The 26,958-nt window shown below is 34.1% G+C and overlaps 1 protein-coding gene across 1 annotated transcript; it reads right to left on the reverse strand.

The window, feature by feature from the left end:
* Positions 1-9,316: 9,316 nt before the first annotated feature.
* LOC125854932 (uncharacterized) lies at positions 9,317-11,137 on the reverse strand. The gene is made up of 4 exons (XM_049534543.1): positions 10,936-11,137; positions 10,541-10,852; positions 10,392-10,458; positions 9,317-9,457 (listed from the first exon to the last, which is right to left on the reverse strand). Exons 1-4 carry the CDS (start codon positions 11,085-11,087, stop codon positions 9,317-9,319), a joined length of 672 nt encoding a protein of 223 aa, XP_049390500.1. The 5' UTR covers positions 11,088-11,137.
* Between the last annotated feature and the right edge of the window lie 15,821 nt (positions 11,138-26,958).

Below are 26,958 nucleotides of genomic sequence, written 5' to 3' on the forward strand. Positions count from 1 at the left end.
AACCAAAATGTCATCAACAAACACTATCACAAACGAATCAAGAAAGGGTTTGAACACCCCATTCATCAAACTCATAAAAGTTGCAGGCTGCATTTGTCAACCCGAACGACATAACTAGGAATTCATAGTGCCCATAGCGGGTCCTAAATGTCGTTTTTGGTATAGCCTCAGGCCTAATCTTTAACTAATGGTAACCAGACCTTAAATCAATCTTAGAGAAAACTGATGCACCCTGCAACTGGTCAAAAAGATCATCTATCCGAAGTAGTGGATACTTGTTTCGAATTTTGACCCTATTCAATTGGCGATAGTCTATGCACATTCTCATACTACCATCATTTTTTGTAACAAACAAGACAGGAGCACCCCATAGGGAAGCACTAGGATGAATGAATCTTTTATCAAGAAGCTCTTGGATTAGAGCCTTAAGCGCTCATAATTCTGCCGAAGCCATACGATATGGAGCGATAGAAATGAGACGAGTACTAAGTTCTAAATCAATGCAGAAATCTATACCTCTATCCAAAGGCATACCAGGCAAATCGGTAGGAAACACTTCTCTAAATTCTGACACCACAGGAATAGACTCAATAGAGGGAGACTCAACCTCAACATCCCAAATATAAGCGAAATACGCCAAACAACCCGCCTCACCAGTTTGCTAGCCCTTATGGATGATATGATCTTAGCTGGCTTAGGCTTGTACACCCCTTTCCACTCTAACTTTTTCCTTCCTGGAATTTTTAGAGTCATAGACTTAGTGTTACAATTTAACACAGCATAATAGATGGACAATCAAGTCATGCCTAAGATTATATCAAAGTTAGTCATATCCAAAATAACCAAATCAACGCAAGTCTGAAAACCCATAAACAAGATAGGATAAGCACGATAGACATGGGTGACTATGACAGACTCTCCAACAGGGGTAGAAACATGGATGAGGGCATCAAGTTTATCACAAATCATATCAAATTCTGAGGCAAATTGCACAGACACATAAGAATAAGTAGAACCCGGATCATTAGTCATCCGGTCACATACAAGAATAGTACTTGTGATTACTGTATCAGAAGACTCTGCCCCATTCTTGCTCGGAAAGGCATAACACTGAGCCCTGTCATCTTGACGGGCGACTTCTCTTCCTGGTTTTACCATACCTCTGCGTAACCATTTCCCCGACCTCCACGACCTCGCTGATTTCCTCCTCGCCCACCTTATGGACGCCCTCGACCATTATTACTATTTCTCGCGGGTACCACTGCTCTAGTTTGCTGTTGTGCGGAGTCTAACATGCGCGGGTGGGGATAATCCCTCCTTATATACCTAGGTTCTCCATAATCATAACAAGTGCGATCAAAAGATGGCATGTTGCTCGCTGAAGGTGTGACTCCTTGGCTATCCTGAATAAAATTCTGAGGTGGAGTTCTCAAGTAATTACCTGTAGAAGCGGGCATAACAGACTGAATTGGCCGGGTTGCAAGCATCGGCCTAGTTGAACCACTGGAGTAGAACCTTGAAAGTTACATGTTCTCTTATCTTTCTTAGTCAATGTCTTAGCCTGACCTTCTCGTCTCACCCCCTTTCACTTTCTTCACAAAATCTGTTACCTCATTAAAATCTTTCCCTGCAGAAGTCATGTGCATAAAAAATACATGTAACTCAGAATTCGGTCCCTTAACAAATAGATAGGTCCTCTTCCTCAGCAGTCACCAATTGCGTATCATATCTAGACAAAGCATGGAACTTAGCCTCATAAGCAGCCACATACATACCACCTTGCTCCAAAGCCATGAACTCATTTTTCTTACGATATCTCAAGGTCTGGGGCACATACTTTTCTAAGAACAGAGCATGAAACTGGGTCAAAGTGAGTAGGAGTAAAGCTGAAGATTAGTATTCCACATAAGCTCTCTACCACTGCTTAGCCTCACCCTGAAGTTGAAAAGTCACAAACTCTACTCCATGTTGATGGATAATTACCAACTTATAAAGCCTCTAATAATAATCTAGGATGAACTCATAGGTGTCCTCACTCTCGGAACCATGGAACACCAGTGGTTTCAATTTCAAGAACTTAGTCAACATCTCATGTTTATTACCAGTCACTACGGGACCCAACAAAGGACGAAAGAAAGTATCAGTACCTACAGTTCCACCCATCTTGGGGGCGGTAATAGCAATAGGGGGTTGACGGGGATTTGAGTTGCTTGCACTGCGGGAGGAACTCTAGGTCCAGCCAATCCTTTCAAGAAAGACATAATCTGTTAAGCTAACAATGGGTCTAAGGGAGGGATACCTGTAGTTTCATCCTGAACCTCTTCCTTTTGTCAAACATCCTTATCATTCTCAACCTCTACATTCTCCTCTATCTCTTCATGATGCACAGGAAGATTCTCATTTCTGGGAGCATTCTTAACCGGAGCTCTATCCCTAATGGGTGCTACCCTTTATCGGCCTCTACCCTTTTCTCTTCCTCAACCACTGCCTCGACCGCGAGCTCTTGCTGTAGATTCCTCAGCTGGCGCATTGACTGGAGCTACGGGCTTGATGTCGTTGAAGCAAGTGTTAACCATCTGCGGATAAAAGAGTGAAGGAAATTAAATACCAATTTGGATTACCAGATACCAATTGGAACAAATTTATAGCACGAAAGGAGATAAAAGAAATAGAGAGATTTCCTAAAGTCCTATAGCCTCTCGATGAAAAGTACAGACGTCTCCGTACCGTTCTGCAAGACTCTACTAGACTCATTTTGGTACATCGAGATCAACGAACTTAGAGCTCTGATACCTACTTTGTCACGACCCAGACCATTGTGATTGACACCCATACTAACCCTCTGGCGGGAGAACCATTACTACAACCCAACAAACCAAATTAACAAAAACTAAAACATTTAAAGATATGGAAGCAGGTTTAAATGTCTAAAGGAAAAATAGGGAGTTCCCATAAATTCCGAAAGTCTAACGAAACAATTGCGGAAATAATGCCTAGAACCTGAAAGTCAATGTACCAAAACATCTACGAACGACAAGTCTAAGAAAATGGGTGAAACCCCAAACTAAACACAAGGAATCTAAAGCACTAGTCTAAGTCCGAAGATGTGGACATAAACATAACAAGAACTCATGGCAGCCTAGAAAAAACTGGCTCACCCTTGAATTCGGTTGATCACTGATCTGCTAGATGAGGTCTGTCAGTAGTTGTCTAAAGATGCTCTATACTCAATAAAGAAAGAGCAAGTGTAGTATTAGTACACAACCACAGTGTACTGGTAGGATCACACGACTATTCCAATAAGTGAAACATATACAAGTAACCACAACATTATAAACATGCATATACCGAACATTTACAATATCAGCCATCATTTTAGGATCAATGTACAATTCCATATTCTCAATAATATACATATCTGAAAAGTCAATGGTCCTCTCATGGAATCCATACCCAAACTATTAGTGTGTCAGATCGTGACACCCGTTCCAAGTTAGTGTGTCGGATCGTGACACCCGTTCTAATATTTATGTCGGTACGTGACATCCGATCCTAGTTAGTGTGTCGGAACATGACATCCATTCCATTCAATATGCCATAATCACAATCGCAAGGTACATTATCATAATCATACAATCAAATATTGATTCATGGCATACAATCATTCATTCATACTCATTTACGATTAGTGAGATCAATAGTACAATATTCGCATACATACATGCATTATAACGAGGAAATTAGTAACAGACATCACAGAAACATGAAATCACAACCATCACCTACCTCGAACAAAGCTTGAACCCTCATAAGAAACTTGATTCTTGCCTTTTAGGATTATTTCTACTTGTTCTTGGTCTATAAACAATCAATTCAATGCGAGGATCAATAATTAAAGTCTAATTACCCGGATTATGACAAACCCAATAACCGAAGACCCAACCCATGATCCCAATACCAAAATTAGGGCTTTTTCCACCATAATCCCTAGATCAAAACCTTCCCCCAACAATAATTACAAAAGAAACTAAGTTCTATGGATCAAAAAATGGATTAGGGGAGTAAAATCCTTACCTTTAGTGCTAGAAGAGGTGGAAAACTGTCAAGAACTTTCCCTAGTTCGTCCCTTGGTTCTCAAGAACGAAAATTGCAGAATAATGACATTTTTGGGGTTTATTTCTGACTTAAGTTGCGATTGGCCCGCTATGGAGGACCCGTCCCACCACAACGACCCCGCCCTGGCGGCTTACACAGAGACAGAACCTCAAAATTTAAGTTCCAAACCCTGATTTCACAACACACCTTCAACCCATGACACTTAGAAACTACCCAATCGTGTTAAGATCAGTTTTGGGAGTTCTACTCGCTGGAATTCGATTCCATAAAGTCGTACGTATTCCTTAACGTCTTAGATATCTACTCATGCGATAAAATTCATAATTAGATCTCCCATTTGTTACCAAATTTTCCTAGACCTCACTGACTCCAATTTCGTCCAAATCTAGACTAGGTTGGGAAATTTCAAGTTATTACCAAAAAGTTTTTTGGCCCAAAATTTTCCCCGTTTGCTTTTCTATAAAGACGAAAATCGGTCGTTACACATTGGGAAAGTATGATTTTATTTGGGTAGTGGTTGATAGATTAACTAAGTCAGCCCATTTTATTCTAGTCAGAACAGATTATAATGCTCAGCAGTTGGCTAAGGTGTATGTGAAAAAGATAGTGAAGCTGCATGGGATGCCCCTTTCTATCATATCAGACCATGGTACGCAGTTCACATCCAAGTTTTGGGGAAAATTGCATGAGGAATTGGGTACTCAACTCACCTTTAGCACAGTTTTCCATCCATAAATGGATGAGCAGTCTGAGAGGACAATTCAAGTATTAGAGGATATGTTGAGAGCATGTGTGATCGACTTTGGAGGACATTGAGATAACTTTTTACCGTTGTGTGAGTTCTCTTATAATAACAGTTACCACTCCAGCATTGACATGACACCATTTGAAGCATTTTATGGAAGGGGATGTAGATCACCCATATGATGGTTTAAGGCTGGAGATGTGAAACCTTTGGGGGTGGACTTAGTGAAGGATGTNACTAAGTCAGCGCATTTTATTCTAGTCAGAACATATTATAATGCTCAACAGTTGGCTAAGGTGTATGTGAAAAAGATAGTGAAGCTGCATGGGATGCCCCTTTTTATCATATCAGACTGTGGTACACAGTTCACATCCAAGTTTTGGGGAAAATTGCATGAGGAGTTGGGTACTCAACTTACCTTTAGCACAGCTTTCCATCCATAAATGGACGAGCAGTCTGAGAGGACAATTCAAGTGTTAGAGGATATGTTGAGAGCATGTGTGATCGACTTTGGAGGACATTGAGATAACTTTTTACCGTTGTGTGAGTTCTCTTATAATAACAGTTACCACTCCAGCATTGATTGGCACCATTTGAAGCATTTTATGGGAGGGGATGTAGATCACCCATATGATGGTTTAAGGCTGGAGATGTGAAACCTTTGGGGGTGGACTTAGTGAAGGATGCGTAGGATAAGGTAATGAGAATCCAAGCTAAGCTCCTAGCAGCCCAGAGTCGACAGAAAAAGTATGCAGACCATAAAGTAAGGGACATAGCATTTCAGATTGATGAGCAAGTTCTTCTTCAGGTATCACCCATGAAAGGGGTGATGAGATTCGGCAAGAAGGTCAAGCTTAGTCCTCAATATATTAGACTATTTGAAATCCTTGACTATGTAGGGCCAGTGGCTTATATATTGGATTTGACTCCTAACCTATTGGGAGTTCATCCGGTATTTCATGTGTCCATTTTGAAGAGATATCATGGTGATGGGAATTACATTATAAAATGGGACTCAATATTGTTAGACAAAGACCTTTAGTACGAGGAGGAACCGATTGCAATTCTTGATTGTGATGTCCGGAAGCAGAGGACCAAGGAGATTAAGTCTGTGAAAGTTCAATGGAAGCATCGTCCGGTCGAGGAACCTACTTGAGAAACCGAGAAGGACATGCGAGACAAGTATCCCAATTGTTCGACGATTCAAGTACTACTCCACCCTTGCTTTAACCTGTTTTTCCTAATTGGTCACCGGGGACAAGTGAGGGATAAATCGGTATCTATTGTAACGACCTGCTCCCATCATTATAGAAAAGCCATTAGGAAGAAATTTGGGCCTAAAAACTTTTTGGTAGTAACTTGAGAATTCCTAGCCTAGTCCGGATTTAGACGAAATCAGAGTCAACAAGGTCTAGGGAAATCTGGTTATGAATGAGAGATCTAATTATAAATTTTATCATACGAGTAGATAGTTAAGATGTTAAGGAGCTCGTACGACTTTACGGAATTGAATTCAGGCGAGTAGAACTCCTGAAACTGATTTTAGCGTGAACAAGTAGTGTTTGAATGTCATAGGTTGAAGGTGTGTTGTGAAATGGGAGTTTGGAACTATAAATTTGACTTTATGTCTCCGTACAAGCTGCCAGGGCGGGATTTATCCAGTCAGGGCAAGGCCGCTGTAGCGGGATAGGGTCCGCCACAGCGGGATTTATGCGACTTAGGTAAAAAATAAACCCCAAAAATGTTATTATTCTGCAAGTTTTGTTTTTGAGAGCTAAGAGATGACCCATGGCTTTTTATTGAAGGTTTCCCACCTCTTCTTGCACTAAAGGTAAGGATTTTACTCCCTTAATCCGTATTTCGATCTGTAGAACTTAGATTCTTGGGTAATTATTATTGGGGGAAGGTTTGAACTGAAATTGATGGTAGGAAAAAACCTTAGCTGCACCTTAGGATCATGGGTTTGGTCTTGGGTTATTGGGTTTTGTATAATCCGGGTAAATTAGACCTTAATTCACTACTAAAAAATTGTCAAAAAACAACGGCCAAAAGCGACGGACTGAGTCGCTTTTTAGCTTGACGCTTTTGAAAACGTGATGGACTGTGTCGCTAAAAAGCGACGAACAACGTAAAAGCGACAGACTGCGTCGCTTTTAGAGACGGACTGCGTCTCTTTTAGCGACGGACTGAGTCACTTTTCGACTATTTTTTTTTTGAATTTTTTTAAAAAAGTGACGGAGTCCGTCGCTTTATTTTAATTTTCATTTTTTTAAAATTTCTAAATGGCGACGCAGCCCGTCGCTCTTCTGGAAATTTATTTTTTGAAAACCTCAAAAAAGCGACGGATAAAAGGACACTGTCCGTCGCTTTTCTGGAAATTTTATTTTTAAAAACCCAAAAAAGCGACGAAGAAATCCACGCTGTCCGTCGCTTTTATGGAATTTTTTTTAGAAAAAACCTAAAAAAGCAACGGAAAAACCACGCTGTCCGTCGCTTTTTCTGCAATATTTTTGACAGTAGCAGATCTCAGCTTCTGCTACCCACCTGCAAATTCAATTCAATTCAATTCTACACTATTCAGCCCAATCAAACACACACAATTATAAACAGTCTAAACAAAACATAAAATAACAAACTTAAAATAACATTCAAAAGTATCTAAATCATAAATTAAAGACTTATAAAGTCTTTTAAATTTCGTTTTAAAATTTCAAAAAGTTCATAAATGTCCAGAGATCTAAACTAGGGAGTGAGATCTACATAATCATCCTCATCACTCTCGTCGTCGGTGTCATCGGTGTCATCGGGAGCCGAAGTAGTAGGTCGACGAGCGAGGTTCATCACTTGTTCTTTGATTTGCTGAACGGTCTCACTCATGCTTTGTTGTTCAGCTACTCTTTTCTGCTCTGACTCTGCTAGTGCCGATGTAAGTTTAGTTATTTGATCCGACATAGCAGCAATCTGAACACCGTCAAGTGCCTCAGCTTGACGTGACGATCCAATACCTTCTAAGCCTGACTGAAGGCGTCTAACATCGTTGCGAGAGCCTAGACCATAGCATCTACCCTTGTGTGTCCCCCCTACCACTTTTTCTTTCCAAATCTGAGTGGACAGTTCAGGTGCCAATTGAACCGAACTATCTAGATTCTCAGCGACGTACTTATGAAAGTCATTCTGCATATTAAATATAAATATTGACATCAATATATATACATATCATAAATATATTCACTATTGATATATATTATTCATATTAAATAACTTACAAAAGTTCGTTCGACCCTTTCCTCCACCCACACATCCGGATCTGACTCATTTTCTTTCTTCCTAACATGAGTCTTTTTGAAAACCTCTGGTTCAACGGGTGTGCGTCCCAATTCTTTTTTCTATAAATAAAAACTGAAATTTATAACGATATATATGTATCAACTAATTATTTATTTAAAAGTTTGAATTAGAACTTACCATCTCTCGTGCAATTGTTCCAACCGTCTTTGCACCTCCGGTGTGCAACGAGCCACCTTTAAGACTGCCTCTAGCCATTTTGGCTTGATCTTATATTGCCTTAAACTTGTCTGTGTTCCAATACTGACCCAATTCAGCAAAAACATGAGGCAACATCCAACCGGGACATTCACCACTATCCTGAACGCTCTTTAGCTAGCGAGACAGTCTGGTGGATGCCTTCCTCTCAAATGTGGTCCCAATGACCAAATTGTACCTCGACTCCCAAGTACACATAGTCTGAAAAAAATTGAATAACGTTAATTAAATCGATAGTAAAAAAAAGTAAAGTATACTAAACTTAACTAAAAAATATATACCTTAAAGTTATTAAACATCGCCTGGCGTATACTGTTTGGAATCTCGCTCCAAGAGTGATAAGCTTGTGTATAGAGTTTTCTAACACACTCTTTTAAAGCCCGGGCAGCATTCTTTGCAAGATGCCACCTGCAAAACACATAATAAATATGTTAGTTCATGAATAATATATTAAAGTATAAGAAATAAATAAAATAAAGTAACAAATAGATAATAAAACAAACTTACGATGATCCATCCGGCTCAATCATGACTCTACCAAGTCTGTCCTTCTTGCCAGGAGCTAGAGCAGACATCATATCATGTGGTGTAGCACTAGGTGCAGCTGTAGACGAGGGTGATACATCAGGATGCACAAAACGCTTAGTCAATGGAGGCGTACCGGCCATAGCATCTGACTGCTCGCTACTAGAATCTCCAAGCCTCATGGCAGATAACTGAGGAGATGTACTTGTGGGAGATGGAGTACCTGCCGATAAAGGTCATGCTCGACGAATAGCCTGTAAAGGTAGGTCCTCGTAGCGTCGTGAAGGCAATGCCTGTGAAGTAGATGAAGCACCGAGTAGTCGACGATAATTAGGATAATATTGCCGAGGATCCGCCGTACCAAACGGAACAGCAAATAAATGAGTATTATGGCTGATGAGCAGAAGAAATAGATCCTGCAATATCCTCAGGATCTATCGATCTCCTAGACTTCTTTTTTTTAGCCTGTTTAGTCTGGCCAACTCCAAGATGCTCGCGATATCTATCACCGTCACCGCCTGATGACATCTGTACGCAAATTTACATGTATAATATATATAAAAATCATAAATTAAATAAAATTAGTAAAATACACTTACATATGTACTAGCTAGCTTTCATTCTACACTATTCCTCCTCGTTTGTTTCAATTCCATCATTCTCCCATTCTTCCTCCTCAGTTGTTTCATTTTCATTATTGTCCCATTCTTCGTCATCAAATGATTCATTTTCCTCATTCTCGGATATTTCTTCCTCAATATTCAATATCTCATCATCAGATACTTCTTCTAATATGTGTTGAGGATGTTGTAGTGTGGTTTCCAATTCAACATCAACTTGTTGTTGAACAATTGCAACGTCATTTTGATACGCCACATCTAAGACATTGTCAGTTTCAATTCTTCCCACATACTTACTTTTTATAACAACCCACCAATCAGCTTTGTCTCTACGCAATTGATATGAAGCGTAATACACTTGTTTAGCATGTTATGCAATAATAAAAAGATTATAACTTCTATATTTCCTGGTGTGCTTAACTTCAATTATATTATGTTAATGGTCCACCTTTGTGCCTCTATATGATGGGTCAAACCACTCACACCGAAACAATACAATCTTCTTATTAAGCCAACCTGAATACCTCACTTCAATAATCTCTTGAATGACACCATAATATTCAATAGTTTGACCAGTACCATCAACATCACCTTGTATATAGACACCGCTATTATTTGTTTTCTTGTTCCTAGATACTTCTTCAGTTTGAAACTTAAAACCATTGACACAATACTTATTCATTGCCAGTACTTCAGATTGAGGTCCAAAGGCTACTTCTTTCACTGATTGCAAATGTTGGACACTTGAGTATTCATCGTAAACCTACGCGATTGTTATTTCAAGTAATATAATTTAGTATAACATGAATATATTATTAAATACTTAGTGATTGCACATTTACATAGTTCCTCAGCCATTTGGAAAATTCTGTATAGATGGCTTCATTACCCCATGTGTTTACGAACAAGCTGATCATTTTACATTCAAGTATTTAGTTAGTTAATGATCACTTATTAGTATGTAATTTAATAACATATTTTTAACACTTACTTGACATATGATTGAATCTCTGGACAATTAAGCAAAATATGTGTCACAGCTGATTGCATTTCCATATCAGTGAAGCCTCGCTTTCTACGCTTTTTAGATCCTCGACCATTTTGATTAAAAATTGATATTGGTGGAAATAAAGGATCAATATCGCCTTCATCATTGCGATTGGGCCTGTTTCTCCTACATGACACATCATGACCAAAGTAATAAGAATAAAAATCACATGTTTCTCTCCCAATATGACCTTGAACAAATGATCCTTCGATCCTTCCCCTTTGCTTAATCGTTTGCTTCGAACTACCAATTTTTCTGCATGCATATATGTATATATATGTTAATATATAAAAGACTTGGCGAATATATATAACTTAGTGAATATTTCAAATGGATACCTCTCAAATGGATACATCCATCTTGTTTGAACCGGACCTCCGAGGCGGGCCTCTTGTACAAGGTGAATTGGAAGATGCTCCATCACATCAAAAAAACCACATGGAAATATCTTCTCCAACTTAGTAGTAGTGACAAGAATATTTTCCTCCATCCTATCTAAACTACTCTCCAACAACTTTCCAGAACACAAATCTTTAAAAAAAAGACTTATCTCTGTGATTGGTTTCCATATCCTTTCGGGTAGATGGCTAAAAGAGATAGGAATTAAAGTTTCCATGAACACATGACAATCATGACTTTTCATACCTATCAATTTTCCTTCATTCATATCTGCCCGCTTTCCTAAATTCGAAGCATAGCCCTCTGGCATCCTCAAATTTTTAACCCACTCAATAATTTCACGTTTCTCATCCAATGTGAATGAAAAGCTGGCTTTGGGCTTAACTATTTTACCATTTTGTAATTCCTGCAGCCATAACTCTTTTCTCCTACAATATTCCTTTATGTCCATTCTAGCTTTTGGATTGTCTTTTGTCTTACCCTTAACATCCATCACTGTGTTAAACAAATTGTCAAAGTAATTTTTTTCAATGTGCATCACATCTAGATTATGTCGTAGCAGATTGTCCTTCCAATACGGCAACTCCCAAAATATTCTTTGTTTGGTCCAATTATGTTCAACACCATATCCAGGAAGTCTAGAAGGTGAAGCTTCTGTAACTTTAGGTAATTGAGAAATTCTTTCCCAAATTTGATGCCCTGTGAGTAATGGAGGTGGGGGGTCACTTTCAAACTTATTTTTCCTAAATGCATTTTTCATCTTTCTAAACTCATGGTCCATTGGCAAGAACTGGCGATGACAATCAAACTATGTATTTTTTCTGCCATGCTTTAAAGTGAATGCCTTACTATTTTTCATGCAATACGGACATGCTAGCTTTCCACCTATCATCCAACCAGACAACATCCCGTATGCAGGAAAATCATTAATAGTCCACATTAAAGAAGCACGCATGATAAAATTCTGCTTATTTGATATATCATAAGTCAAAACGCCTTCAAACCACAATTGTTTGAGCTCATCTATCAATGGTTGTAGATAGACTTCAATCAAACTTTTTGGATTCCGGGGACCTGGAATAACACAACTTAGAAAGATGTAGGGACTGGTCATGCACATTTCAGGAGGAAGATTATACGAAGTAAGAAATACCGGCCAACATGAATAAGGCGAAGCATTATTAGAGAATGATGTGAAGCCATCTGAACACAACCCCAATCTAACATTTCTTGGTTCACTAGCAAAATCAGGATATATATTATCAAAATGCTTCCATGCTTCACCATCAGATGGATGAGACAAGACACCCGGCGACCTTTTATATTCACGATGCCATCTCATATGTGGGGCAGATCTCATCAATGCATACAACCTCTTTAATCTAGGAATGAGAGGTAGATAATGCATCGCCTGAACTGGGACCATCTTTCCAGTCGGAGTCCTCTTATAACGAGTATATCCACAAAACTTATAATTTTCTAATTCACAATCAGTCTTGTAAAACAACATGCATCCATTAACACAACAATGAATTCTATCATACGTCAATCCTAACTTGGACACCAAACGCTTTGCCTGATAGAAGTTCTTTGGTATGTTAAACTCCGAATTAACTAGTTCACCCAAAAGATCAACCATTGAGTCCATAGCAGCATTAGGAACATTCTAATCTGATTTAATATTCATTAATCTAACCGCAACTGACAAGGCAGAATGCGGACTCCCTTCACATAGTGGACGACTAGACTCTTCTAATTGATCAAAAAAGTGTCTTGCTTCTTCATTAGGAGCTTCATCAAAATATTGTTCCGGTTCCATCCCACCTGAACCCCGAAAGCATCATTGATCATTTCATGAACCCTATCATGTTCAACTCTAACTTGTTCAACCCTAATTTGGCCATGTGGTGCAACCATATTATATACATCAACATGCATAGAATTATAAAAGATACCATCCAATCCATCACTTTCTCCATGATCAATCCATACAAAATATCTAGGCTTAAATCCATTACGGTACAAATGAACCATAACTCTATCTGGTTTGAAAAATGTTAAGCACTTACATACACTACAAGGACACCTAAACAATCCATTAATCTTGAAAATGTCAAGTGTCATTGTATGTTCAATAAAATTTCTATAAACTCAGGTTTCAAACCAGCACCAGTTTCATAATGCATATTATACATCCACAGACGATGATCCATCTAGTAAAATATAGATATTCAATTATATTATAAATAAAATTTAATAATAATTTTACTAGTAGTAGTCCTAAAACTAGTTTAGTATTGACAAAACCACATTATTTAATTTAACTTATTAAAACAACTTAATAACTTTAACTAGTTTAGTTTTGACTTAATTCCAACAACTAAATCCATCAACAAAACCACATTTCTTAATTTAACTTATTTAAACAACTTAATAACTTTAATTAGTTTAGTTTTGACTTAATACAACACAAAATCCACCAACAAAACCACATTAATTAATTTAACTTATTTAAACAAATTAACAACTTTATAACTTGAACTAGTTTAATTTTGACTTAATTCCAACAACTAAATCCATCAACAAAACCACATTATTTAATTTAACTTATTTAAACAACTTAACAACTTTAACTACTTTAGTTTTGACTTAATACAACACTAAATCCACCAACTAAACCACGTTAATTAATTTAACTTATTTAAACAACTTAACAACTTTAACTAGTTTAGTTTTGACTTAATACAACACTAAATCCACCAACTAAACCACATTAATTAATTTAACTTATTTAAACAACTTTAACTCTTGAACTAGTTTAGTTTTGACTTAATACAACACTAAATCCACAAACTAAACAACATTAATTAATTTAACTTATTTAAACAACTTAACAACTTAAACTAGTTTAGTTTTGACATAATACAACACTAAATCCACCAACTAAACCACATTAATTAATTTAACTTATTTAAACAACTTTAACTAGTTTAGTTTTGACTTAATACAACTCTAAATCCACCAACTAAACCACATTAATTAATTTAACTTATTTAAATAACTTTAACTCTTGAACTAGTTTAGTTTTGACTTAATACAACACTAAATCCACCAACTAAACCACATTAATTAATTTAACTTATTTAAACAACTTAACAACTTTAACTAGTTTAGTTTTGACATAATACAACACTAAATCCACCATCTAAACCACATTAATTAATTTAACTTATTTAAACAACTTAACAACTTTACAACTTGAACTAGTTTTGACTTAATACAACACTAAATCCACCAACTAAACCACATTATTTAATTTAACTTATTTAAACAACTTAACAAATTTATAACTTGTACTAGTTTTGACTTAATACAACACTAAATCCACCAACTAAACCACATTAATTAATTTAACATATTTAAACAACTTTAACCATTGAACTTGTTTAGTTTTGACTTAATACAATAATACAACACTAAGTCCACCAACTAAACCACATTAATTAATTTAACTTATATAAACAACTTAACAACTTTATAACTTGAACTAGTTTTGACTTAATACAACACTAAATCCACCAACTAAACCACATTAATTAAGTTAACTTATTAAAACAACTTAACAACTTTAACTAGTTTAGTTTTGACTTAATACAACACTAAATCCATCAACTAAATCACATTAATTAATTTAACTTATTTAAACAACTTTAACTCTTGAACTAGTTTAGTTTTGACTTAATACAACACTAAATCCATCAACTAAATCACATTAATTAATTTAACTTATTTAAACAACTTAACAACTTTAACTAGTTTAGTTTTGACATAATACAATACTAAATCCACCAACTAAACCACATTAATTAATTTAACTTATTTAAACAACTTAACAACTTTATAACTTGAACTAGTTTTGACTTAAAACAACACTAAATCCATCAACTAAACCACATTAATTACTAACTAACAATACCCATATTACTATAGGTATAGCCTAGACCCAAAAACTCACCCAAATTTACAATCAAGTTTTTAAATTTCAAGTCTAGGGTTAAGCTTCAACCTCTCCAATATCACAATTCTAACGGTATTCATGTAATACAATATACTCAATATTTAATTTTATATACCAATATATTAAGCTAGGCTAATTATATAATATCATTGTTGTAAGACCTATTTAATAAGAAAAAGAGGAACCAGTACGTTAACCTCTAAGGACAATAATATACTCTCTTTTGTCACAAAGCCATAACCTACACTAATGCATCAATCATTTGGCATTGATTAGCCAATGATTAAAGTGCAGGTTTGCCCCCAAAATTGATGCAACACCACAATCTATTCCTACCTTTCTTTCCAATCAATTTGACGTAAATTCCAACCTTTCTTTCCAATCTAATTAACATAACTACCATAGCATTTATATCTGATTCCATATCTAGCAATTATATATTAAAGATTAGTAAATTACCTGAATGTGAACCTTTCTGCTTTCACGGTGGTCGTCTCTCACGGGAAATTTTAGGTTCTCTTCTTTATCCTTTTTTTTCTAAATTAATTATATATTAAAAGTGACAAATTGTACTATGTATTTTAATAAATGAATTAAATTTAAGATATTAAATAAATTATCACTTTAGTCCTTAACTATCGGTTAAGTCAATTATCTACAATTACCCATCAATTAATTAACTCAAGCTAAACAAATAGTTCAAAATTCTCAAATTAACTCCACCGACTGATCATGAATGACTCGGGGAAACTATTGGAAGGGATGAAATGGTAATTTCACGAAAATTTCTAAAAATGACATTTTGGGTCATTACAATTTAACAAGTGAAAGCTTAACAACTTTAAGAAGTAATAAAAAATTCGATGGAGTAATAGCTACTACATCTATGGAAATACTATATAAATACGAAATTGCTATATGAAATGAATTTAATTAATAGTATGACAACAGAGGTAAAAGAACAAAATAAAGAAAAAATCATAAATCGAAATCTAATGACAAAATTAACAATATGTAATATGTGTTATATAGATGAATATACATGTACATTTAGGGAATACTATTATAAAGGAACATATAACATAAAAGAAAGTAAAGAAATAAGAAAATTATATTTTACAAAATTACCAGAACCTTTTAATTCAAAAATAATAAAAAGTTGGAATGAAGCAGAATTAACAGATACCTTAGGAGCTAGAATAAAATTCTTGCAACGATGATTTATGGAACTATGTGAAAAACATAAAGAAGAAATAAAAATGGAAAAAATATTAGTAAAAAACTTGGCATGTTGCAAAAATAAAACAACACCTCAATTTGGTTGTACGGATAGGTATTATAAAAATAAAAAGAAATATAATAAAAATACAGATCAAAATATAAATATAAAAAACCAAGAAGAAGATACTATGTAAAAAACTATAAAACCAAAAGACCAAAAAGAAAAACTAACGGAATGCACTAGTTATAATTGTGGAAAATTAGGACATATAGCTAGAGATTGTAGATTACCTAAAGATCCAAAGAAAAAACAAATATCAGAAATAATAATAGACGATGAAAAATATACGCAAATAGAATACATAGATTATGAATTAGAAAGTGAAGACAACATATATGAAATATCAGAAAATGAAATAGATAATGATATAGAAATAAAATCAGACAATGAATTCTATAATATAACAAATGACTGAAGCAGATATACAAATAATAAATAAAGAAGAACATCAAGACGAAGAATCTTTAGAACAAAAAATAATATTTGATAATAGTATATTTGAACAAATAAAAGGAAAAGAATTAGACCTAAGTGTAGCAAAAATATTTGAAATACCAATAATAAGAAACTGGTTTAAACGACAAAAAGAAGAATATTATGTAGTAAGTCAAAAAGAACATATCATAGATTGCAAATACACCAAAGGAAAGGCTAAAATACCAATAATAAACAAACGAATAATAAATAAAGAAATACAAGATATTAAGGCTAAAAATCCAATTAAATATGTACATCTAGGAGGAACAGAAATATTAATAAAAGCATGTTTTAGAGAAGGAATAGATACACCCATAGAAATATACTTAGCGGATGATAGAATTATACACCCATAGAAAAAAGTATAATAAGTGCAGTAAGAGTTAACCTCATATACCAAAAATTTAAATTTATAATAAGTGCTAACTACTCAGTAGCAATAAATGACAGAAATATAGATAAATCACTAGTATTATACTGGAGAATGTCAGGGATAGAACTAGCCCCAGAAACCAAAATATTTATAGCTAGATGTAAAAAACTTATATGTTCTAACAACAAAACATAAAATAACAGCAAAGAATAAAATCGATAAAATAAAAATAGAAGATCCCTTTGAAAGGATAATTACAGTCATAGATAAAAATGATTATAGTTATAATGAAATTGATATAGAAGAAGATTTAGAAATAGTAAAAGAAATACTAAGCACATCGAAAAGAATAAACAATGATATACCCCAAATATCATAAAAAATGAGTACCTCAAAAAGAATAGAAAACAAAAATCAATGGAAGAAGATATAAAACCACATCATTACTACATAACGGGAATAATGGAACAACGAAAATATTTAATATTAATAAATACAGGACTAGAACAAAATTATATTACAAGCGAATTAGTGACGAAAGATGAAATAATAACTACTGAACAATTATGCCCCAAACTACCAAAAGCATTAATGTATACCGAAGAAACTACTAAAAAAGGAAATAATCATTGGAGGAGTACCAATAGTAATAAAATTTAAAATATATCAAGGAGATGAAAATATCACTTTAGGAATAAAATGGCTAGAACAAGTAAAACCATATAATCTAGAAGACAAATAGTTAATAATAAATTATGAAACGAAAGAGTAATAATAAAAAGGACTTTAGTATGATAAAAATATGAAAATATATATACTTGCAAAGATAATAATAGAAGGATATTACAACAAACATTATACACCAATGATAGTTACGGGAGCAAAAGCTAATATATGTAAATACAATTGTAACCAGAAGATAAGTGGGAAAAATTAAAAACACCGATAGTAGTAACAGAATTTAATAATGAAGGAAGCATGATCACATATAAGGCAAAAAATATAAATATACAAATATAGGATAAGATATTAACTATATAAGAAATATATATAACTTTGAATTAACTACAAAAGATATGCTATTAGGAATGCCATTTTTAGAAAAATTATACCCACATATAATAACAAAAATACATCGGTGGTTCACGACACCGTGTAAACAAAAAATAGGACAAAATGAGTAAATAATAAAAAACGAAAAACAACAGAATGGATAAAAGGAAGTGAAAAATTACACAAAAATTAGAAAATATAAAAGAAGAAGACCCTAAAATAGAATTAATTATATTCTCTATAGATAAAGTTGAAATAATTCAAGATAAGTTAGAATTATTATATAGTGAGGATCCTTTACAAGGATGGGAGAAACATAAAACAAAAGTAAAAATTGAGCTAATTGATAATAATAGTATGATAACCCAAAAATCATTAATGTATAATTTTAATGATTTAACAGAATTTAAAATACACATAAATGAATTACTAGAAAAAGGATATATACAAGAAAGCAATAGTAAGCACACAAGCCCGACATTTATCGTAAATAAACATAGTGAACTAAAAAGAGGAAAAAGCAGAATGGTTATTGATTATAGAACTTTAAATGCAAAAACTAAAACATATAATTATCCAATACCAAATAAAATACTAAAGATAAGACAAATACAAGGATATAATTATTTTAGCAAATTTGATTGTAAATCAGGATTTTATCACTTAAAACTAGAAGAGGAATCTAAAAAACTAACAACATTCACTGTACCACAAGGATTCTATGAATGGAATGTATTACTATTCGGATACAAAAATGCACCAAGTAGATATCAACACTTTATGGATAACTACTTTAAACAATTAGAAATTTGTGTAGTATATATTGATGATATATTACTATATTCTAAAACCCAAGACGAACACATAAGATTATTAGAAAAATTCATACATATTATAGAATATTCAGGAATAAGTCTAAGTAAAAATAAAGCAGACATAATGAAAAATCAAATAGAATTCCTAGGAATACAAATAGATAAAAATGCAAATGCATATAGTACAAAAAATAATTAACTCAAAAAAACAACTAGATACGAAAAAGAAATTACAATCATTTCTAGGACTAGTAAACCAGGTAAGATAATACATACCAAAATTAGCAGAGAATTTAAAACCATTGCAACAAAAATTAAAGAAAGATGTAGAATACCAGTTTGACAAGAAAGACCAAATACAAATATAAAAAATAAAATTATTGTGTAAAAACCTACCTAAACTATATTTTTCGGATGAAAACAAAAAATTTACTTATATCGTTTGAAGTAAGGGCACTAGTTACATTGTCGGAAAGTTGGTGCCTTGGTGACAGTGAGAAGGTGTATGTTGTGTGTCAGTTGGTCGATCTGTGTCATGGTTTGATCCACATAGATTCGTTTGTCGAGTCTAAGAGAATGAAGTTGCACCTGAAAAGTGAGGGGGGTAGAGAGTCATGTGATTGCTTGGGCCTCAAATGCTTGCTTCTATACAAGGGTCGTTTAGAGTCGTAGTGCGTCGCTTGAGGACAAACAACGAATTTAAGTTGAGGGTGTTGATATACCGTGAGTTTACGGTATTTCTAATACATTTCACTTACAAGTTGTGTGTGTCTAGGGCATTTTTGTATTGGTTTTTATGTGTTTTTATTGTATTTTGCAAGAAAGATGTTCAGGCGCAGAAGTATAGAGACAGCTGAAAGAAATACAGAAAAAGGGCATTCACGGAGGTGATCTACGGACCGTGGGTCCATTGACGGTCCGTAGGTGATGACAGTAGATCAGCAAGCAAGGTATGGATGACAAATTAGGGAAATCTGACCAAGTGTGGAACCACGGTGGCCATTGATGGTCCGTAGATCGATCTACGGACCGTACTGATCGATCCGTAGAATGAGACTGCGAGGGTTCCAGTACCTGATTTTTGAAGATTCTAAGTGTGGAGCTACGGAAGGGATTGACGGACCGTAGATCGATCTATGATCCGTACTGCAAGTCCGTTGTTTGCTTGAGAGAAGCTGATTTTTGGAACCTGAAATAATTTCTAAGTCCTGGCTGACGGAAGGGACTTATGGACCGTAGTTCCATCGACGGTCCGTAAGTCAGTCTCGTGGAATAAAGACGCGTGCCTGAACAAACTTTCCTTAATTTGTTTTCCTTTTAATTTAGGATTTGTTTTCTATAAATAGGGCATGTAAGCCTCGTTTTTGGGGGTTAGACATTATTATTCTAGTTTTACTTTGTGGTTGTGGAAATTAATTTGCAACCCTAGCAATTATTGATTTCCTAAGCTAGTTTTAAAGATTTTGGCTTTGCAATTCAAGTTAGATTTCTGGGTTTATTATTCTCTTTACGTAAGTTCATAATTTCTTCATCCAAAACTATGAATTGTGTTCTTGCTAATATGGGTAACTAAATCCACAACTAGGGTTGTGGGAACCATGAGCGATTAACAAAGTATGAATAGTAAATAAGCAATTCTTGAATAGTGTTTTGCATGCATTGATAATTCTTTCGTTTAGAAGTCTTTTTAACGAGTGCACGCGTTAGAACTCGCCTTGTTGCTACCTGCCGGACCAAGGAGGTAATCAACAAGAAAAGAATTATCAACATAGATTTAGTGTGATACTATCTAATAGGCTAGTGTCGCTTGGTGCGAAGTAATAACTAAGCCAAACGTTGATTATGATGTCTAATATGAGGTAAAGGTAAGGGTTAGTAAATTAAACACACGTAGCCGGACCAAGGTGCGAGGTGAAATTCTCTAGATGCTAGACCAAGGCTTTAGAGATACCTAACTTATCACTTTGCATGTAATACATTAGGAAAGGATTGTTGTTACTAGGATTACTGTGTTATGAGCTTGTGAGGAACATGTATACCCTAGTTATTTCTCTTATATTGATAACAACCAACGTTGAGTTTTGATTACTGATTACTTATCAAATTCTTACTATTCTTTTCACACAAACAAACCCCCCTTTAATTACCCGTTTCGGGAAGTAATTTGACTAATTGAATATAATTGTTGGTTAAAGTAAAGTTTAAACCATTTTCCTCGTAGGATCGACCCCAACCTACAAGTTGGGTTCTTTACTTGATAACGATAGCTTATACTTCTATAGGGAGGTGTAATTTGAGCGTATCAGTTTGCAAAATCAAAATGAGAAAAAGACATATAACTATATCACACGAACCTATATAAAAAATATACACAAAATCCAAACTTATTTAAACCTTAACCCTAGATCAACTACAAAAGAACCAAACCAGGATTATTTGTCACAAAAGTTACAAGGATATAACAAGTTAATTGCACAGCAAAAAACTAATGCTAATTTAGTAAGAACATGTTACAACTACAGACTGTTAAATACCGTATACACATACGACGGAGAAGAAGTTAGTGGAATACCAGAACTACACAAGACATTCGTCACATACAAAAGAGTTACAAAAGGAAATTTATTCTATATAAAATTCTATACAGCACTAGCGGAGATATTATACGAGGAAATAAAACCTCCAATACAGGTTATCAAGATAGGACTAACTAAATATATGATTATACCCGAGGACATCAGACAACAAGAAGAGATATGCAAAATAGAGATACCAAGTTTATATGCCAACAAAAGAATAATTGGTATATCAACTATCATATAGGAGCTAACAAATAATTATTTAAACGGAAATGCTATATGGAGCTACTATACAAGAGATCATCTAATGATTTATTCCAATTCAAGGGAGCATGAAGTCCAAAGATGGATTTTGTCATTACTTAAGCCAGAAGAACGACCTACGACGAGAGCACTAAAAGCAGGATTAATTTCAACAGAGTTATTGACCAGATGTTACGAATTAATTGGACACAAATATCCTGATCACATATTTTGAAATGTAACGGTGAAGATAACATAATTCCAGATGTCGATTTAGAGTAAAAGGAGATGATGAAGATAAGATGCAAATAGCAGACGAAGGAGCAAAAAAGATAAAGTAAATAACGTAGTCAAAACGATGTGTAGATAAGATGTAAATTAGTCAAGTATGCATTATTATGCATGTGAATATTAAAGTAAGTAGATAGGAATAGTGGACAAGTGTAAAGTAAGGTATGGTGTGTCATAAAGTAGGTGTACAAGTGTAAGGTATCATGATGGGCAAGTGTAAGGGATGGTAGGGGGTGTGATTTATTAGGTGACAAGTGTTAAAGTGAATAGTAGTACTGTAGTGTAGTATGAAAATCCTTTCTATATAAAGATCGGATATGTAACTTAAAAAGGCACGAAACGCCTAAACGTACTAAAAACTTTCATAAAAACCCACTCTCTCAAGATACTAAATACTTAAAAGTTAATTGATAAATCTGAAATCCAATCAGATATTTCAGATATCATGGCTAAGCAAGAGGCAAAGGTATATTGTTCAAAAAAATATGCGGAACTAATTTCATATATTCCTGAATATCATATATATGATTGAATAAATTTATGTTAGTTATTATGTATTAGAATTATTTGAATCATGATTTCTAGTTTATTAGCACACTGGAAATAGGGAGAAAAATTTTATACTATGCCATCCTAATGTTGAAACCGGTAGGCGAGGAAAGCCGTTTAGGGGAGTAAACAAAGTTGAGGCGCTGATAAGAAGGAAGTATCCGCTAAAGTACGATGCTAGTAGTGACAGAAAAATATGATAAAGATAATCTAGTTCATAATAATCTAATATGAATTTAATCAATTATGAATATGATAGGAAGGAATAATTTGAAATAAAAAACCTGCATAATAAAGAACATGACTACATACATGCATGATGAAATGATAAAAAACTACGAAACTTTAATCTTATATGTACTTTAAAATATAGAAATAATTGAATTAAGGAGAATAATATGGGAAAAAGTATTTAATGATTACGAATTAGAAGATATATTAAATCAAGAATGGTATGAAATAGACCTCGAAAGAATAGAATGGTATGATTTAGAAATAAATTCAGATTAAAATAAACTACGAATATTTACAATATTGGATAGAATCTATGGAAGATATAAAACTATTAGAACAATTAATAGAGGAAAGTTTATATATGTACCAAAGAACCCACCCAAGATATGTTATATCTAAAATATATCATAAATAATATTAATGAAATATTCAGATTAAAATGACTATCAGAAGAATATTACAATAAATATTATTACATTTTACCATGAATCCCACACCCTATATTAAAGAAATATCAAAATTAAGACACTTAGCAAAAGAATATTATAATAAAATATTTAAAATAAATTACTCACCTACCACACTACCACTTCCATGAATTCCTTAACTACCAGTTCCACACCAAAAAATGGTATCAGAGAAACAGAGATAGTGAGTCAATCTTGGCTATAAGAACAAACTAAACTTCTAAAGTTTCAATAGTCTATCTGTGATGGTCTGAAATACATGACAACCCAACTGATTGAAGGAAGAGTTGAGCTCACACAAGAAATAGATCAATTTGGCTCAGATATTCAGGACTTGGAGGCTTACTTGAACAAAAAGATTGAGGCGTTTGAAGCCCAATCACCAATTGTCGTGGATGATGACCAATTAATGGAGCATAAAGGGGAATTCCAACCATTCAACTACACCTTATTCCTTAATATTGATGTTGCGAAAGAGTACAAAAGTGAGAATGTTGTAAAAAAATGTTGCTTTAGAGTTGAGGCAACTTGAATCTCATTCAAAACAGTTTTCTATAAAATCTGAACTAATGGATGAGTGTATAGATGAGGTACAAGGCCCCTACATCCTAAAGTTTTTTAGTCCACGTAGACAAAACGACATTCCTCACCTAAGGGCCAAGAAGTGCAAGATGCGACATATATTACTTGGTTCCTTTACCTTTATACCACCACCCCTTGAGAGGAGTAGAAAAGTTGATGCAAAATTAGGGGTACAATTCATAAGTTCAAAGTGAAAACAATAGTGGTGAACTTACTTGTGTCGTGTCGCGACGTTAAATTAGGCGCTTATTGGGAGACAACCCAATTTATAGTGTAACTTCTTATTTTTTTTATCTATTATTTTTTTTAGTGTCATTTTTTGTGTTTTTTTTACGGGTTTTGGAGAAGTCTGAGTATCCAAAATTTGGAGCTATGGAGCACGTTTGAGCTTAAATGTGGGGTGACGAACCTTGATGAAAATTGAGAGAACATGCTATTAGCTAGTCCTAAAGGCCTGAGGGAGTTTTTCTGACCCTTGTTTTAAATTTTATTTGATGCTTTGGGAACATAATATCTTTTTTAAGTGTGGGGTAGAGGAATGAATTTCTAGTTTTACTGTTTTATTGAGTCTTTTCTTTTTTTAGGATGAGTTCCTTGTCTTTTGTTTTCAGTTCTTTTCCTTAGGATAGTTCCTTTGAATCGAGTGTCTTTTATTTTTTTTAGGAATAAGTTTTCTTTTAATTTTTTTTCTTGAGAGAAAAGAAAAGACCCTTTTGAGTGGTGTGATAGTTGTTATTTAGTCCTAATTTTTTAGTAGTACTTTCTTGTGAATACTTGATTGATAAGGAAATTGCAGACTCTTTGACACCTAAGCTTATGGTTGTGACTTTGTACATAGCTTATCTTATTTTGTAGTTTTTTATGATCTTATCTCTCTTAGAAATGGAATTGATCCATCTTGATTGATACTTGTGCCATGTGTGGTGAGGAATTGTTTATTTCATATTTTGCATCTTAGTCTAGAACTTGCCCAGCATGTTATTGAAGCGAAATAAAAAGTGTTTCTCTGTTTAGGAAATGATAATAGGCTTTGTTTGATTTGTCTGGTAAATATTAGCCTTTTTAGATATTATATATCACTATTTAACACTTTTGAGCCTGTAGTCTTTTGTTGGTAGCCATATTTTTCCCTTGACTATTTTGTTGAATCCCTAATTTTTGCTCCTTGCTTCTTTTAGCATTGTAGCATAGACTTATTCTAATTGTTAATTCTGAAGAAAAAGGGATGGTTGAGTGAAAAGGTTATCAATGATAGTTACAAAGAGCTTAAAATCCCTCTTCGAAAGAATGTGAAAAAAAAAAAGAGAAACAAAAGAATGTGACATGAAAAAAAAATCCTTTGAAAAAAAAAAGAAAAAAAAATGATTGAAGCATTCTTGAGATGATGAGAATTACTTGTGAAATAATTGCTGAAGAGATGGCTGGAAATATAGAGAAGAAAAAATAATGGGTGAAAAAGTCTTAAAGTGCAAAGTGCGTAAGGAAGTGTAAGTCACTGTTATCTAGTTTTTCTACCTGTCCCCTAGCCTACATTACAACCCGTTAAAGTCCTATGTGATTCTATTCAAACATTCTTAATTAGTGGAGATGTACATAATAGGCAAGCCTATGGTTCTTTATGCATACATGTGAATTTTATTTGTGAGTGTGAGAGTTGTTCTTGATATGAATTCCTAAATTATATTCAATCTTTTGAATTAAGTTTATGTACTACTTCTTTTTGTGAGGGCACTTGTTTCATGATAAATAGGTGATTTTATTATCTTTCTTTGATGAGAGTAGGTGAGCAAGCTTAAATTTGATAAGTTCAAAGTCCTTTCTTGAGGTTAGGAGGTTAGAAGTTTGTTATTTATTTGGATGTCTTGCATAATGATTGAGAAGTCTACTTTAAGTTTTGAAATTTGTATATGACCTAATTGTTTGTATTAACCAAAGTGATGACAAACCTAGTATGATTTATTTGAGATGAGATTTAATGCTTGCTCGAGGACGAGCAAAAGTTTAAGTGTGGGGTGTTGATATGAGGCCAAAAATATATATTTTTAATCATTATTTGCTTCACATTTATTATTTATATCTGTCCTTTTTTAACATGAATTTTATTGATTGTGCTAAATAATATATTTTATTTATAGGAGTAAATTGGTGTAAAGTTGAAGAAGTTTGAAGCTAAAACGAATTAAAGATGAAAGATTGAAAAGAAAAAAATCAAGTACACAGCTTAATGGATTAAATAAAATATAATAATGTATAATACATAAGCAGTGCACATGACTGCAAATTGTGAACTACAGCAAATTGAACTGCCACGCGGCAGTCACCGAAGGGCCCCAACAAAATTGAAGACGGTTGAGGCGGCACAGTTCACGTGTACAACTGGGAAATCCAGTTTCGTTTGGTTTTGGTTTCCCAATTTATTTTGGACTCAGTTATTTTATTTAAGGTTTTCTATATCGATAAAATAGTTCGTAGAAATAATTATTAGAGGAGGAGGAGAGGGAGATCAATTATAGGGCATCAAGTAGAAAGTCATCAATATTTTTTAGGGTTCTTTTCTTCTTCTTTTCTTAGAGATTAGTGGCTAAACGCCCTTGTTCTGGGGCTGTAGCTACGAATCAAATGCTGAATATTTAAGGTTTATGAATTAATTATAGGTTGTCATTATAAGTTACTTTTATATTTTTGTTTTAGTAGTTTGTGCTTGATCACCATAAGATAAATCTATTGTCTATTCTTAAAATCGAGAGAGGAAAGGGTAGATAGACCAAAGAGCTCGATCATCCATCAAGTTAAGGTGATTTGTGTTTAGGAGTGACGCCCGGATAAACAACTTGCTTGGTTATGAAACAGGATGAAATATAAATGTTCGCCAGTTAGGCCTGTTTATCCCTGCTCAACGATGTAGTTGGACAACTAACTGGAGTAGGCGACTCGAGGTCGAGAGACCGGCTCATACAATTAACTCTGTAAACTAGTTACTTGACAACTAAAATTAGTTC

This window comes from Solanum stenotomum, chromosome 1, assembly GCF_019186545.1.
Source record: "Solanum stenotomum isolate F172 chromosome 1, ASM1918654v1, whole genome shotgun sequence".
Classification (NCBI taxonomy): domain Eukaryota; kingdom Viridiplantae; phylum Streptophyta; class Magnoliopsida; order Solanales; family Solanaceae; genus Solanum; species Solanum stenotomum.

Bases quoted from the DNA above. Each gene is read 5' to 3' on its own strand.
- LOC125854932 (XM_049534543.1), bottom strand. From the start codon at position 11,087: ATGGAGGAAAATATTCTTGTCACTACTACTAAGTTGGAGAAGATATTT. The intron at 10,853-10,935 runs GTATCCATTTGA...ATATGCATGCAG, and splicing joins TGGATGTATCCATTTGAGAG to AAAAATTGGTAGTTCGAAGC. The intron at 10,459-10,540 runs GTAAGTGTTAAA...TAAAATGATCAG, and splicing joins GAGATTCAATCATATGTCAA to CTTGTTCGTAAACACATGGG.